The sequence below is a fragment of the Heliangelus exortis genome, chromosome 18, assembly GCF_036169615.1.
Source record: "Heliangelus exortis chromosome 18, bHelExo1.hap1, whole genome shotgun sequence".
Taxonomy (NCBI): domain Eukaryota; kingdom Metazoa; phylum Chordata; class Aves; order Apodiformes; family Trochilidae; genus Heliangelus; species Heliangelus exortis.
In genome coordinates this window covers 9,557,846-9,574,922 of record NC_092439.1, presented here as the reverse complement: position 1 = coordinate 9,574,922, position 17,077 = coordinate 9,557,846, and the positions used below count along the sequence as shown (strand labels likewise).

Sequence of the window (17,077 nt, the reverse complement as noted above, 5' to 3'; positions counted from 1 at the left end):
CGAAGTTCATTGTGAGCATTAATTAAGTTCCTGGGAAGTAGTTAAGTATTTATTTAGCCAAAAAAGCATGAAGCTTCCACTAATGCCTGAGCCAATCAAGCTACATAATGGTGTGGTCCATTGGAAATGGGGATCCTGAGGCACATCCTTGGGAAGCACACAACCCCAAAGCCAGGGAGCAAGGTAACAGGAGACCCTGGAGGTATTGGCTTCCAGTCACTGAATGCATCTCCCTTTACTTACAAGCTTGTGCCATCAGCTGTTACATATTGAGCCCTGACCTCTGCAGAACCCTCTGTGTGTACTTGTACACATTGCAGGGAAAACGTTAGCCCTGTGAGACAATGGTAGGGCTACTCCTGGCTTCAGTGAGACAGGGAGTCTCTGGGATTCACTGGGAGTAGTTGCTGAGACAACTGTTACTGCAGGAAAAACCCCACAAAAAACAGATACATGCATAAGACTTTGTTTTAACTAAAATTTTTAGAAAGGTGAAACTCAATTACATTGTATGTTTTGGGGTTTTTTAACTCTTCTAGCTTAGCATAATTTTCTTCAGAGATCTTTTTGGATGATATAAGCCAATATAAAGCCTTACTCTTATTAAAAAGAAAAAAGAATAATGAGGCCATCAAACTGCCATCTGTCTTTCCCTTGGGGCAAAAGTTAATTTTGTGGTTATTTTAATGAAGCAACATTATGATCTTTCAGTGCAAAATATTAAAACTCACAGTTAAGAGCAGACACATTCCATTCTGATCCAAGAGGCTGCTGTCAAGTGTGAAGTGAACAATGCACTGGGAACAGGGCTCATTAATAGCCTATTAATTCACTCCCTAAAATAATCATTTCTTTTGCCATTAGCAAAAATTTCTCTTTTCCCTTGACAGTTCAGCTAGTTTTTGCAAACGGGATGCCTTTAAAGAACTGATCCCTGTTTTATAAAAGCTCTATTGCCTTTACATTGTACCCTTTGAACAACAACAAGCATTAATTACACTCTTGGGTAGAGGGTGTAGGTTAATTTTTGAAACTTTTGACATTTTAATGCAGCTGGGCACATCATACTACATCTGTCATTATAAATGGAATTCTCATTGTCTCATAACTAATTTTGTTCTGATGATCCTTGTAACATAATGGCAGCAGCATCACCCCCCAAAATGCTTTCTACCACAGATTTCATAGCTAGGGTGGTGAAAGGTAAGAAGAAAGAACATGCAAAGTACAAAACCCAAATATATAATTCAGTTAAAATATTTCTTTGATCACTGTTGCATTTTAAAAGGACCAGTGTAAACATGCAGCATTAATACAGAAGAATTCTGAGAAGCAAATACTTACCTTGAAACACTGAGACTAGGATTTGGTAGGACTGTATTGGCAAAGTCTCAAAGCTGTTGACATTAAGTGTCACAGATAAAGAAAGCTAAAACTAGGAAGCACCAGTTCTCTTTGCTGTAAGAGAAATAACCCTGCAAATGGTTGCAGAGTAATGAACGGCTGCTATTAAGTGGAGCAATCCCCCTGGCAGCTCATTATGCTAGGAGGTTAAACAAATGTACTACTCTATCCAGTTGTTTAACTCACCACACACAGCAGCACTGATAACAGTCTGCACATGCTTCCTATCTGTATTTCCCAGTTTCAGAATAGAATCCAAATTATTTCCTTTCTGGTTTTGTGAGAAAAAGAACCCAAATCTTCCTTCACATTTTGTCTGAATAAACTGGTGCTGGCTTAAAGCGGAAGGAAGAAGAGATTGTAGAGAGCAAGCAGCATCATGTTTTATTTATCCTTTTTTTCCAGGTCAAAGGAAAAGGTTTTGTAAAAGTAACATTCTGGGAAATGTACCTAATTGCATTAAGCATGAACACGTTTGTGCTGTAAGCAGCTCCATTCTTTAAAGTCAAAAAATGCTCTGATACCTCAGAAATTTACAGGATCCTAAATTCCAGGCTGTTATTATTTTCTTCGCCTCCAATCCCCCTCAAATTTACAATAACTAAAAAAACCCAAAACAAAACAGCAACAACAAAACCACTCCAGTCCCAAGCTCAGATTCTAAATCCTAGGGTCAGGTATTAAATTATTATTAGTTTCCGTCAATATTATGAAGGTGGTGAACACGGAGTGACTGCTCACTGCTTACCCTAACACCAGAATTAGAAGACATCCCACTGAATTATCAGGCAACAGACTTAAGCAAACAGAGGAACTTCTCATGAAACGAAAAAGTTGCTGCAGAATGCTGGGGAGAGAAATTCTATTTAAATGGACTCATAAAATGGATTTGACAGTTCACAGAGCAGAGGTCCCTGAAGAGCTGCAAAACCCAAATGTCTGGGTACAGCCTCCAGTTCAGAAAGTCTGGATGGCTTTCAGAAGCTGGGATGAGACCATCTCTAGGGATCAGTTCATATTTATCTGTTTCTTACACCCTTTTCCTAAGCATCTGCTATTGTCTGCAGCTATAAATGAACAGATACAGCTGTTTAGTAATAATTTACTAAAACAGTGCTTGACATTTTCAGAGATTTATTTTAAGCAGAAGGCAAAATAATAGCTTAAGCAACCTTTCAGGTTTTCTTCACTGAAGAACATAACCAAACCTGAGTTTGACAAACACTGTCCAATCTGCTCACAAGTGAACAGTGCCCCAGAAGGCAGAAGCATGAATGCCCAAGCCAGTTAGTTTTTTAGGATGAGTGGAGATGGTACAGAGTATTCCACTGCCCAGAACCCAACCCAACAGCTGGACAAGACAAGGAATTCTCCCTTCCATAAGTAAAGGAGCTGCTCCTAACTAGAGAAAGGGGTGCACATATGGAGTCTGAGGAGGTGAGATGTCCAGCTAGCCTTGCAACAACACCAATGTCTGTTGCAGCAGTACCTGAGCCTTAAACTACAAATTTGTGCTATAGATGTACATTAATTGACACTTCCTCAAATGCTAGGTACAGCCTTTAGAACTGTTGCTCATCACAGCCACAAATGAGGTAGGTATATGTAAGCAAAACAGGGACTGTGTGCTCTTTATTGCTCCTGAAAACATAATTAAGCCAAAAAATGTCTGATTATTGTTGCCTCTGCTCCAGAAGAGATGACCTTTCCAGTCCTGTGTACAAATTAATAACTCAGAATCATACTAAGCAGAAGTTCCAGGAGGCCCATATCACTGCAGAAGGTTGGTAACCTTTTCCAGTAAATTGTTAATCTAATTGAGTGTGATTCCTTCATTCTGCAATTTAGCAATTCAACAGCTTGTATAAAATTGGTTGCTAGAACTTGGCACAATTGCCCAGGAATAAAGTGCAGGTGTTACAAAAGTTATTCCAAGATTTGTCCTCTGTCTTGCTGGAATTCCTAGTAGAGAGGCTGGGTATTCAACAGGCATAGAAATGGAAAAACTCCACAATTCAAAACAGAGGTTCAGACTACAGGACTGAAGTGTACTGACAGGGGAGCAGGAAGAGAAAATCATATCCATTTTGCACATAGACAGAAACCTTCCATTTCTAGTGCTGTATTCTTAACAGGTGCTAATCAAGCTGAAAGTTATGCCAAGTATTTTACTTAAATAATCAGTGGTCTCAGTATAGAAACATTTATTCTGCACAAAGAAATTAAACTCACAGAGAAAAAAAAAAAGTTGAATACATAGCAAGACAGAAAGGCTGACTCAAAATCACCATTAGTCTTCCAAAAACAGTGAAGCAAATGAAAAAAAATCTCAACCAGAGTGGAAGTTACATGTTTAAAACCACACTGTACATGTGCACACAGAGCAGATGGGCACAGACAGCATTCACTCTGAACTTCAAGACAGCACACGAGGACATTTTAGTAGTGTGTAAGTTGTTTCATCCTTTCTTCTCTACTTCAGTTCTCATTAACCAGTTTTAAAAATGAGAATGAGGGTCAGAAAACAGTACTCAGAATAACCTAAGCAGATGTTCTTTGAACTCACAGGCACTCCCGTGGTATCCGAGTGCCTCACACCATGGTGCAAAGGCTGCACCACCACTGCTCTGTCTGACATGATCTGAAAAATGTACTTGTGGTTTCCCTGCTTATGAGTAATGTTCTGATCCCAAACTATTAATAGCATCTGCTTTACACACAAATATAATCCTGTGTGCAGACAATCCATCTAGTTACAAATCAACAGTATCAAATGCATACTGTAAACATGTTTCCAAAATAATCCATAGATGTTAACTTACATGAGCCACCTTTGCAAGCCCTGAACAAATCCTCATTAGCATTTCCAAAGGGATTGCTGGAGAGGAAGGAGACAGATAAGGGTCTGCATATGGCCTGGGGCCTGCATATGATAGACACTAAGGACTGGGAAGTAGGAGGAGGTCAGCTCCAGTTGTTCAGTCTGATGTGTTTCAACCAGAGTTTACTAAGTTTACTTAGCCAGTTTACTAAGCCAAACGCCTATAAAATGAGGGGCTGCACGAGTGGGCTTTGGGAGTTTCTTTGGCCCAAACCCTCCCCCACTGGCTGGCCCAAGGCTGGATCCAGGACTGGTGATTTTCTGCTACCTTTCTCTCAACTTTTCTTCCCTGCTCTCTCAATTTATTAGTCTCTCATTAACCACATTTTCTTTCCAGGTTATGGAGCATTAACATCCATGCTCTTGTGATCTCAGTAATCAGCCTTTGTGATTGTCCACCCTGAACATAATCTAAGTATCAGCTTTTGTGCTTTTATTCCTTCTATAAATCTAAATCTTGTGCTTTCCAAGATTTAAAAGCCATTTTGTTGACTTCTACCATACTTTAATTTTTCCAACCTGATTTCAAATTCCAATGTCATATTATATTTACTATTATCAAATCATGTTTTTCAAAAAAAATTAAGGGGAAAAAGGTCTTTATACCTTCCTCACTGGACGGAAAGCTGGCTGTTGCAATGTGCTCTCAGGGCAGTTACTGCTGACACTGCCTTCTTCATCTGGTGACTGTGACAGAGAGGAAACATCACTTTTGTCAAGAGGAATGACAGGCTTCTGGGCATCAAGTTCAGTGGAACTCTCACAGGCCTGCATGTCAAAATTAAGAATTCATGTTTTCAAAATCCCAGAAACAAAAATGGTAACTAATTCACATCAAACTTTATCACACACAATATGACAAGACTGGAAAGACTCTAAAACAGCTAAGATACTCAGAGTAACCTTTAGTAGAGATAAATCAATAGAGAAAGATTTCTCTCAAACACTAGTAATTTTTAAAAAATAAATACTAATAATCAATAAAGCTTCTGAAATGCACAGCTTTTCCAAAAGCCTGCAGTTGGCCTCTACAGGTAAGCCTTTGTGGGAGCTCTTCAGGGTGAGAACTCCACAGAACTTACACAATGGGAAGTCCCAGCCACTTCCCACTGCAACTTTTAATGAGTTTCAAAGCCATCTTTTCGTTTATATTATCTGCCTTGTAGTTTGGATCCTCACCACCAAGCACTGTCCCTTTTCCAGAAGCAGGATTCTTACCAGCAGAGGAAAAGAGAAATTGGCACAGTTGACAAAACTGTAACAGCACAGCATGTATGAATACTGACAGAAATCTTAAAGGACAAGATGCAGTGGCAACACCTTGACCAGTAGAATGGGAAGTATCTCTCAGACCCAAAAAAGGTGTTCTTCACTCTATTTTCGCTCATAATTTAGAGTCAAAAGGGAATATTTTTCAAGGATTCAGGGCTTAAAGTTTCCAGTAAAAATTAGTTAAAATTGAAAGTGCAGTCCTCCAGTTACCTGTTCACAAAGGAGGAATGATGATGTTTTTATTCTCTCACCTGCTACTTACCTTGTCTATTTAGAAATCCAGATTGCTTATGCAGCACTTCATAGAAAAATTTGTCCCAATCTGCATGAGGCATGAAGCCTCTGCTGAATGCAAATACAGACAAGACAAAAGAAAGTTGAACAAAATACAGGAAATCTCAAAGGTGTCTGCCATTTCTCGGTTACACTGACTAAATGTAAAAGGAAGGGACTTTAAGAGAACTTACTTGTGGTTCATCTTGAATTTGTTGCTGAACTGGGGCTGGTTGCCTCACTATGTAATTGATTTGACCAACTATGGTCTGTTGAACATGCTGAGGTGGCTTGGCTTGGTTTACTTGCAAGCTGGACTGTCCTTGGGCCTGCAGAAGAAGCTCTAGGTCTTTTTTCATCTCCTCCAGCTCAAGCCGGTGGTGCATTATGTCCAGGCTCTGCTGGATGACTTGCTTGTGGGCGTTCTCATTCTGACCCGATGGTGGCGATGCTGGCGGCTGCTGCTGCGGTGGTGGCTGTGTCAAGGGGTTTGATTTTATCTTCTGGAGCTGACCAAGCTGCACTTGCAAAGCTGACGCCTGCAAAGGAGCCTGCGTGCGGAATGGCTGCGGATGGCTCCTGTCAACTTGCTGAGCCTCGTGTGAGAGCACACCAGAACCCAGGGGTGCAGCCTGCTGCTGCTGCTGGGCCGGTAAGTGCTTTCCCATCCTCCCAGACACATTCTCTGGCTCTGCTCGGGACTGTTGTTCCGGCCCACACTGTGTTAGCTTCGCGGGCTGGAGGGAGCCCCTTTGCTCTTTGTCCTGTTGCTGCGTGCTGCACTGCAGAGGAAAGTGCTGCTGATGCGGTTCAGGAGACTGTAGAAAATTTTTATTGCGGTTCAGGTCTTGGTAAGAAGGCTGAGCTTTGTTTGGGTGAGGTATGCTGAGGCAGTGTGGGCAACAGACAGGTGCAGGACACTGCACTGCAGGTGTGAAGTGATGTGGCTGGGTGTGCACAGGCTCCAGAGGGGATGCTGGTGAGTGGTGCCCATGATACAAGGAGCCCTGTAATCCTTGTACAGTTCCACAGAGTAGCACATCTGCGTGAGAAATGTGTCCACCTTCCATAGTGAAACCTCCTGGGGAAAACAAGCAAACTTACTCCCAGTACACTAATAGTTGTGTTCTTATGCTGTGATTTTGTAAGAACATAGAGGATTATATTTATAAAGTGTATTTCTAGGTAATGCTTAAAGGATAATGTTTATATATAATGATGCCTTTAATAGGTAAATTGATGCTTTTAACTGGAGGGAAAAAAACAGGGACATTCAGCCATACTATCTGTTCTTCATAACATGACAAGAGGTACAAAACTGGAAGTTAAAAACAAAAAAGGAGAGCACTTAGGGAAAGTACTACACTGTCTGTATTTGCTTTGTCTGGCTTTGGGCACTTGTCTAATAAACCATATTTCTTACCCAAATTGGATAATTGTTTTGTCCAGTAGGAGGGATCCCAAGTAAACCTGATCTTCAGAGGAGGGCCAGTGTCTGTGTTACAGTTTGTCTCTAGTAAGCGCTGGATCTGAAATACAATCTGGTGACAAATCAAAGGATGATGATGTTATTAGAAATTACAAGATCTTCTCTTTTTTATTTGTAAAACGTTAAATCTTTAAAACCACTCTCACATTTACTGCACAATTTCAAGTTACTGAGAAGTTGTTCTTACCAGTTCTTTGCTGAAGAGAAATGGGATACTGTTTTTACTGCACACTGCCCAACTGATGAAGTTCTGCACATGTTCTACCTGTCTGCCTAAAACCACAATACCTTGCAGTTGTTGCTCCAACTTCTGCTTCTTCTCACTGGTGATTTTCTGTTAATTATATGAATCAGTACAAGAGAGTGGTCATTCTTTGGACATACATAATGTGGACAATCATTGCCTTTACATAATGCATTATTTGCATGAATGCTCTTAATTAGAATCTCTTTGAACTACCAGTCATAAAAAGAACAATGACTTCTCCAGGAGTAATCAGCCTACATTATTCTGTCCTTGGCTTAAGAGAACAACATGACCCAATAAAGCTGTGGAAGTTGGATCAAATTTGCACCTGGACTGCTTTCTTATCTCTTACAATACACAGCAGAGGAGACCCAATAAAGCATATAAAAAGAGGGTAAGCATGCAGCATTTTCTTAGAATGAACTTCTAGTCTCCAGTAATTCATGACTTAGGGACCACAAATACAGGGGCTACTCCCTCAGTCTCAGTATATTTTTCTATTAATTTGTCTAACTACTTTACAAACTGTGCACAGTATCTTGCAACAAGGGTTCCACACTTATGTACCATTTCTGTGAAGAATTATCTGCCCTTATTTAATAACAATCCACTGCCTCCCAGTTTCATTTGGTGCCCCCTACATGCATTTCAACAGAGCACTGTGCATATACTTCAAGTGAATGTACAGTTCAGTTGTGCTTATAGATAACTCACTGAAATGACACACACTGAAATGTTGTCAAAACACACGAACACTGAATTTAATTAACATTTAACAATAATGAAGTGAGAACATACATTTCTCTTTTTGGTAAAGCTACTTAGCTGAATAGCCATATTTGAGTCACAGATCTAAGTTGCCAGCAAGTGATGAGTGTCTTGTCTTTCCAATGTCTACTAAAATTACTCAAGGATAACTGAGAACTGAAAATTCTGTTAAGACCTGATTGGAATTGTTGTGCTCAGCACACTTAAAAATAAAATCACATATACTTCAGCTGGATACTCAAAAGCCAAAGAGTAAAAATTGTAGGTCCTGTTACAGAAAGTAGACCAAAGGATCATTTTTCAAAGCAGGATATTAAATGTGCTGCTACAAGTCTTCTACAAATTATACACTAAAACCAAAAGCTGGTTTGTTTTTTAAGTGCTCAAAAGGTGCACACTTCTGCCCTGTAACTGCATTAGAAAATGAGAGTAACTCATGACAAGCAAACATTTTGCTCCTTCACCCTCAATTTTTGTCAACCACTCATTCTACATATAATACTGTAGGAGACAGAAAGAAATATTTGAAAACACAAGCAAATGGACAATAACTCTTACACTCTATATTCCTCTCATTGACACAAGATCAAATTTAATTTAGTTTTATTTTCCAAGGTATCAAAGAAACCAGTCTTACTTACTTCAAGTTGCTCAAGAAGGATGTTTGTTCGTTTATTGATTTCATTCATCAAAACCATCTTGGCCATTTTTATTTGGTTTTCTACCTTTTTGTATAAAAGTTTTACTTCAAGCAACCTATGGATAACAGATACACATCCCTGGATAAGCCACCTTGTATGTTAGCTATTGAGAGCTTAGTTATTTTTTACAAAAACTGCTTTAATTATTGACAAAGAGTTACAATGAAAGCTGTACCATTTTCTGTAAGTGCTCAACCCCTTCTCAAACACAGAATTATAGAATGGTTTGGGTTGAAATAGAAACTTAAAGGTCACTTGGTCCAACCTCCCATCCATGGGCAGGGACACTTTCCACTAGACCATGTTGCTCAGAGCTCCATTCCACCTGAACTTCAACAAGTCCAAGGAGGGGACTCCAACCACCTTTCTAGGCAACCTGTACCAGTTGCCTAGAACCCTGAACCTGCTGGTCACACTTCTTTTGATGTAGCCCAGGACTTGGTTGGCCTTCTGGACTGTGATTGTACATGGCAGGAAATGTTCAGCTTTCCATCCACCATGTCCTTCTCATCTGGGCTGCTCTCAATCCCATAACCACCCAGGATGATACCAGGGGGTGCCCCAATACAGGTGGAGGACATTGCACTTGGCCTTGAATTTCATGAGGTTCCCAAAGGTCCACTTCTTGAGATTATCCAGGTCCCTCAGGCATGTCATTTGCAGTCAGGCTGGTGGCTGCAAATTTGCTGAGGGTGCATTCAACCCCCTCTCTGTGTCACTTACAAAGATACCAAACTGCACTGGTCCCAGTACAGACCCCTGAGGGACACCACTCATCACTGATCTCCACCTGGACATTGAGCTGGTGACCACTATCCTCTGGGTGCAACGTGCTAATGTTGATTGACTTTCTCAAACATTGTGCAAAAAGCAGCTTTAAGCTGTCTACAAGCACACACAGAAGGTGTATAAAAATACTTTTGCTTTATACTAGAGTATAAATTAGTGTAAATAGAATTGTATCCTTAAAGGTGTTCAAACCATTTTACTAATGTAGAAAGGAAATTCAGCAACTAACAAATACATAATCAGTAGCCAAAATCTACTTCATATGATGAAATATTTTCATTTTTATGCTTGTCTTGAGTGGATTTGCAGTTTGTTTTGAAGTTTCTTGAAGAAATAAGGTATTTTAAAAGCAGTGTTTATTGCTAATCTTTTTGAATGCTAGTTTAGAAACAGATTATACAAAGAAATCTTACCACTGAAGTCAGCTGTCACATGCTTTATAAGGACTATGGAATCATGTATTATAATGCTATGACTTGTCAGTACCACTTAAGCATGAATTTGATATCTTCCTAATTTAATCTTCCTATTAGTTCTTACCCTCCAAAAAAAAAGAAAGAAAAAAAAAAGAAGAAAAAAAAAAGAAAACTAGCAACTGCATTTACTTCTGTTAACTTACATTTAGTGATAATATTTTTAATGACCACCCACTTTCATGAAAAAAACCCAGCAATTACCTGTCCTCAATCTGTTTAGCTGAAGCCTGAATTCCATTTTTTTTCTCTTTCACTTTAGTTATAACATTTTCTAGGATAATTCTCTGGTTTTGCAAAGCTTCATCAAGATGTCTAAATCTGTGAAAGAAAGGGAAAAATCTCACACCATGTATTTTTCTGTTGATAAATAATAAACTTAACAATTGGTAAGTTTAGATCAGCTGCCTTAATACCTGTATGGACATGTTTCCCTGCTTCTTTCCTGCAAGAAATGTTCTCTGTGACAGCTAAGTTTATAGCCCTTCAAATAGGCAGGTTCTTCTCACAAAAATTTTCACTGTGTATAGACAATTCTTTACATGGTTCCCACACTTCCACAAGCAAGCAGCATGCTTAAGGGTTGGTAACTCTGATCTTGCACAGTCATGAAGTCTTTAATAAAGACAAACAGAAGTATGAACCATGCTGAGTATGGAGTTCAACTTTGAGCACAACCTGGAGGAACTATATGCATGAATCTATAGAATATCAACAGAACATACAATTGGGAAGGTACTCACTGCTGTGAGCAGTAAGTGATCCTGTGAGGGCAGCAACCCACACGTTACACTGTTTGAGCTTATGACAACTGAACTTATCTTGCTGTGGCTTTTAAGCTTGGACCAGCCCTGAAGTTCAGCTGCTAGGAATTGCAGATAAAGAGTTTTAAATCTAAATTAGGTACAGTTTTAGACAGGATTAGAAGTAATCAACCAGTGTGTGGTACCTGTGTTCCTTATGCTCTGTCAGAAGACAGCTGTGGCAGGTGAGGGTGTCACAGGTCTCACAAAACAGCTTGAGTGGCTCTTTAGTGTGTTCTGGACAGAATAATGAAAATTCGCCTGCTGCTTCTTCAGTGGCTGAGGAAAACAAAGTAATGGTGTCATTGACTAGGATTGCTATTACAGTTCAGAAAAAAGAGTTACCAAACTCCAACAATTTTATTGAAAGTCTTGATTTTATTTTTAAAAGACCCAGACCCTGGAACCATCTGATTACATGGAGCAGGGTTTATTTATATTTTGTCTTTAAACACTGTCAATGAAAGAATAAAAAAAGAAAATTACTAAAACATGGCAAAACAACCCCCTTTCCACTTAAGTCAGAGAGTCACAAGTAGATCTACATTAATAGTTATGTCAAGGAGGAGGAATTCCTTTTCCTTTGATACCAAAAAACACAGACTCCAGAGACTTATAACTAGGGTAAGGATCACCCATCAGTACTACTGGTGAAAGACATCATTTTCCCAAAATGGTCAAAAAGCAGTGCTGTAGTACAGTGACATATTTATGCAAGTCAGCACTTAAATCCTCTGACCATGAATTCTGAGGGACTCTTGAGTGTGGATGAGCTTTAAGCAACCCGGACCAGTGGAAGGTGTCATTGCCCATGGCAGTAGGGTTGGAACTAGATGTCCCTTAAGATCCTTTCCAACCCAAAGCATCCTATGGTTCTGTTATTTCCTTACCATTATTTGTCAAAAATATGAGCTGGCAATCTTACTCAAAGCAAAATGAACTTAAACACTTGGAACCTCAAAATTACTGTCCCAGTCAGGGCATTTGAGGGGGGGGGTCTAAATGGCCCTAAAGTTCCAGAAAAATCACACTCTCTCATTGACATCCATACCTCTCTAAGTCACGTGCACAGAGCATGGCATCTGTGGCACAGAACCTGCAACTGCTTCTTTTCCAGCTAGATAACTGATATGAAACAAAATTTCTAAGAGCATTTCCAGTACCTGTGCAGCCCTTCAGTGATACAGACAGGAAGTGGTCCCCAGTTTCCTTGTCGTGTCTGTGTTCCTCTGTACATGAGCTGCACAACCACCTATTGCAGCTTGTGCAGAGACTGTGAGCAGGTCTCTTCTCTGTACACGTGGAGCAGCCCTATGAACAAAAAGTGCAATTATAAATCAGGATAACAAACCAGATGTACAAACTGTTATCTTTAATAGATTGTGATTCAGATAGTAAGCTTAACATTTATCTTTCTCAGACTAATGCAACTCAAGTGATTTTAAGAATCTAGTTATTGTAGAGGGAAAGAGGATAAAATAAAGATTTGAAGCTCTTAATTATAATTATAATTGCCCACAGAATCAAATTAGTAATCTTGGTCTTCAGACTATTGAGCCAATAGTCTGCTTCTGTTCATTTTGTGTTGAGAGCAGAGGGCAGACAATGAGGAGTCCAAGAGATTCAGTACCTTCCTAATATAGTGATTGTCACAGACCCAGTCCTACACCACTAGTATCAATATTTTCCAATCAACTCTGTTTTAAGTAAGTAGAGTCAAACTCATTCTTCAAATGAGATAAAAAAGCACTATGAAGGCAGTACTTCCACCTCTAGGGGTGAAGTAATTACAGTGCTGCATAAGCAAACTGTAAGAGAGGTTGTTGTTCAATACAGGGCTTGCACTGTTTTCAGAAAGTCCCTATCTGATTTCAACAACTCAGAAGGCACCTGAATTAAAGGTTTTCACTTACCTTTGCCATAGCTGAATTACCAGTGGGAAAGTCCTTGACAAGGAAATTTTTACCTAGATCCCTTGCAAAGCAGGTCTGTTTGCACACAGGGCAGGAAAGGGTACCTGATTTTTTTTAAAAACAGAAAACATTACAAATAAAACACTGCACAGCGGCCCTGTGAAGCAGAAAATTACATAAACCACACTTGAGAACTGTCACCTTTTTCACATCAATCACATGGACATACTTACACAGACAGGATTAATGTGCTTCTAGAACTAGCAACAAGTCAGAAGAAAGGTAAAGGATAAAAAAATTTCATAAATAAAAGTCAGAATTGCAAACCATCTGTTACAACAAATCCACAGGTGGCAAAATGTGATCACCTCCAATGCAAAGCAAAGTGAGCAGCAAAACCTGGCCCCTTTGTCATTACCTACTGAGCAACATCTTAACATTTGCTGAGAACTAACAGTCCATGTCTGTATAGCTGCATTTTTGTACCTCTACTATTTTTTTCCTAGACTTCCTAAGCTAGGAGCTCCATTTCTTGTAGCAGGTCTAGTGATATTTATTTTTACCCAAAGAGTGAGAATGTTTCTGACCACATTTCTGTAAACTTCTGTAGATGTGCATCCACTCCTTCAGAGATGGTGGTGGTGTGTCAGTCTATTTTTACCTTATCTTATTAAGTCTTCCTTTTACCTTAATTTTTCCATTATGTTGAGAACAGGATTTCAGTGCTATGCTCACCTTGCCAAGTGATCTGTTTATGACAACAGCAGTATTTTCCATGAGTAAATGATGCAATCTCACTTAAAGCAAGATTTTAAAAGCAAGATCAATGCCAACTTTCTATTGGACTGACAATATTCAATCTGTCATTTTCCTTAAATAAAATTACTTGTAATAAGGTGAGTAGCCTGTAGATCAATTAAATCTCAAGATGTCTATGACTTTTTTCATTAGACAGTTATCAGAGACTCTCATGTTTTCCAGGTAATTAGCATTACTTGCCCTTGGGACGTGGTTCCTGCAGTCCCTGGCCAGGTGTACAATTCTAACTGTGACTCTCTCCCATTTTCAGATCTTGGCTACTGTCATTTTAACAGCAGCACTTTACATTGACAGAGACACAAAAACACCAAATTTCCTACATTATCACTTCTGACAAAAGCACCATGCAGTCAGATGTCTGCATCCATTCACTTTCATTCATAAATGTTCTGACGAAACTTTTAGTTGTGAACTTTAAATTCTGCTCATTTGTTACAAACCAGTGAAGTATAAAACACATAGTATAAAGAATGCATTAATTTAACAATGGGCTAGACTGTCCTTTTAACATTTTAAAATGTATTTAAAGAAAACTTTTCACTCTAGGAAGGCATATTTCATACATGGATTTCAGTTCTGCACAAAAGCCACCTTATATATAGTGAGAAATGCAGTGACATTAAGAATATGAAACAGTCATGGTTTTGAAGGCAGGTGACATAACTGCCAGTGAATATTAGGGGATATCTAAAAGTGATGTCCTGAATGCCATGGGACAAGTTTTTCCCAAGTTTAGGTCCAATTTATGCTACTGAAACCAGTGTTGTCCCAGAGATAGACGTGGAGTAAGTTGCACATACACAGGTCAAAACTCTGTATTAGCACAGACCATCGAGCTTTGGTTATGTAATTGTCAGTGAGTCTTATACATCCAATTTGAATAACAGTTATTTCAAATCTAAAACTTCCTTGAGATGAATATAAGGCAGATACAGCCCTCAGCTTAATATTAAAAAAACCCAAACAAAACAAAAAAACCAACAAAAAACAACAACAACAAAACCAGAACAAAGAGGGCACTGTTAATAGCCAGTCATAATCCTGAGTTCTATATTTAAGGCTTTATTAAAAGCACAGGAGATGGATCTGCACCTTCCTAAAAGAGAGATTCCTTAATGCAGTAGCTTTGGAGAGCATACTTGTTCAGCTAATTCACCTTCTTATTTGATGACTTTTCCATTTAATAAAAACCTGTTCCCCCTGGAAATGCTCAACCTTTTTCACAATAAATTCTCAGAAGAATCTAATGACAGATTGGCATAATACATACACTGCACAGTGGTTTGTGAAGTAAGTACCCTGAAATTTAGCAGAACTTACATACATATGAACAAAGAGCCACAAACAGCAGCTACTTCAACAATACCAAGAAAGCACACAAGCAAAGTACAATCTCCAAGAAACCCCTTACCTGTCCCCTCTGGATAAACAGTCACTTAGAGAGCTACAGACAAAGTCACTGGAGTTGGGGAGTGGGTGGTTATTAAGAACTGCACACACAGAGCACTCCTTGCAATCAGGCTTTGCAGTGCTGCAGTCACTACACCTCTCACAGGGTACCTGGGGCTGCTTCTCCTCCTTCAGCCAGAAATGCTGACTAATCAGGAGGGCAGAAAGATGCACTGGCCCACTACAAGATGTGTATTTTTTTTTCCTCTTGCCTTCTTTCTTGTTCTTGCCTCTCAGATTCATTCAGGTCTCTGGTAACTTGCCTCAGTTGCATTTTTCCTGAAGTGGTGAAATAAAAATCCCATAGTGAGAGTGAATAGCAGCATCCTACTTCCTTCCTTGCCTGTGTCCTTGCTCAGTCCTTAGCATAACATGGAGCATGTGTGCAGAAGGAAAGAGAAGAGCTTTGCCAGATCCAGGTAGCAGCAGGTCTTACAACACCATTCACTTCCTACATGTTTTTCTTGCCTTCCTATCTTACCACTGCCTCTAAACTACATTGTTGTTTTAAGAACCGGCACTTTGCACACAGCTGATTTCAATGTATCATTATCACAAGACTGTGCCTGAAGAGTAATCAGAAGCCCAAGAGATTCCCTGTTTGCACGTATGAGAATGATGCAATTTCTGGATCTAAATAGCAACTCAACGTGGGATTACAGGATTCAAAGACCAGTTAACATATTAAGAGATCAGGAGCCAAATTCAGCTATTCTGCAATCCCAGTGCCCAAATGAAGTCCATTACTGTTATCAAATCCTCTAGCACTAGCAAAAAGTTGAGAGCTGTTGACATGTTCTATTTTTCTGTGGAAATTATATTGGTAGGAAGTAGGTAGGAACATTTGCATAAATCCTTTTTTAGAAGTTCATTACCTCCTGCTGTTTATCATTTGAAAAATCATTATTTATGACATCACATTTCACTGCTAAAGAGATGAACATGAATTTAGAAAGGCTAGGAAGGATCCTAATGTTGGATTTAATCCCCATTTCATTTTGATATGCAGAATAAAACCCTATTTCAGAATTATATGCAGGATAAACCACACATAAGCTGTTCTCAGTGTATTTGAGTTATCAGCTTGTACTGAACAATCACCAAGGACCACATTGTATTGGACACAAGTTTCCATCCTGTGAGGGATGCAGAGGAACAGTCCTATACCTACATCCTTCCAGGGCTCCACTACTCCTTTAACTACTATCCATAGTTTGCTAATGCACCTGAACACCACCACAAAAGCCACCAGCTCTAGAAAACAACACAGGTGCAGCCATATGTCTGTGTTATGCTTACATACACACATCTCTGAGCTCTGAAAACCTTCAGCAGGAGATGTTTACTTTGCTGAATTGGTTTACAGCCCTTTATCAGACATAATCCAGGTGTTTATTTCCACTGTCACATTTCCATCAGCAATCACAGTGAGACAGTGGGCTGGGGAAAATGGAAATTCAAAGGCAGTGGATCCAGCAGCCAGACACAGACACAGTCTGGACGCTCCAAGACCACACCAAGTTATCCAAACCCAGCTTTCAGGAAAACAAGTTTTTACTCCACCTACATTGTAGTAATCTGTAAGTGACATAATTTGCAGCAATCATCTCTGAAAGTGCAAACTGTAACCTCTTCACCACATATGGAAACTGAGCACAAAGACCTTCAGAACATCAAAAGCAACAGCTTGCAGTTTTGTTTCAAGGTCTTTCTGTCTGGTCAGGTTTAAACAGAAACAATCCTGAAGCTGACTGTCTTAGAAATAAATCCATGCAGATAATTCACCTATTATTATA

At 39.4% G+C, this 17,077-nt stretch overlaps 1 protein-coding gene across 2 annotated transcripts in view; it reads right to left on the bottom strand.

The window, feature by feature from the left end:
• Positions 1 to 15,724, bottom strand: part of TRIM66 (tripartite motif containing 66) — a 28,604-nt gene extending 12,880 nt beyond the window's left edge. The window contains exons 1-10 of one of the 2 annotated variants that reach the window (XM_071761976.1): positions 15,244 to 15,724; positions 13,014 to 13,117; positions 12,264 to 12,411; positions 11,247 to 11,379; positions 10,502 to 10,618; positions 8,976 to 9,090; positions 7,507 to 7,653; positions 7,254 to 7,371; positions 6,025 to 6,911; positions 4,892 to 5,053 (exon numbers count right to left, since the gene is read on the bottom strand). In XM_071761976.1, coding sequence (XP_071618077.1) covers positions 4,892 to 5,053; positions 6,025 to 6,911; positions 7,254 to 7,371; positions 7,507 to 7,653; positions 8,976 to 9,090; positions 10,502 to 10,618; positions 11,247 to 11,379; positions 12,264 to 12,411; positions 13,014 to 13,022 — 1,836 coding nt within the window. In that variant the 5' untranslated portion in view covers positions 13,023 to 13,117; positions 15,244 to 15,724. The other variant, XM_071761977.1, reaches the window with a different exon arrangement.
• Positions 15,725 to 17,077: the final 1,353 nt, after the last annotated feature.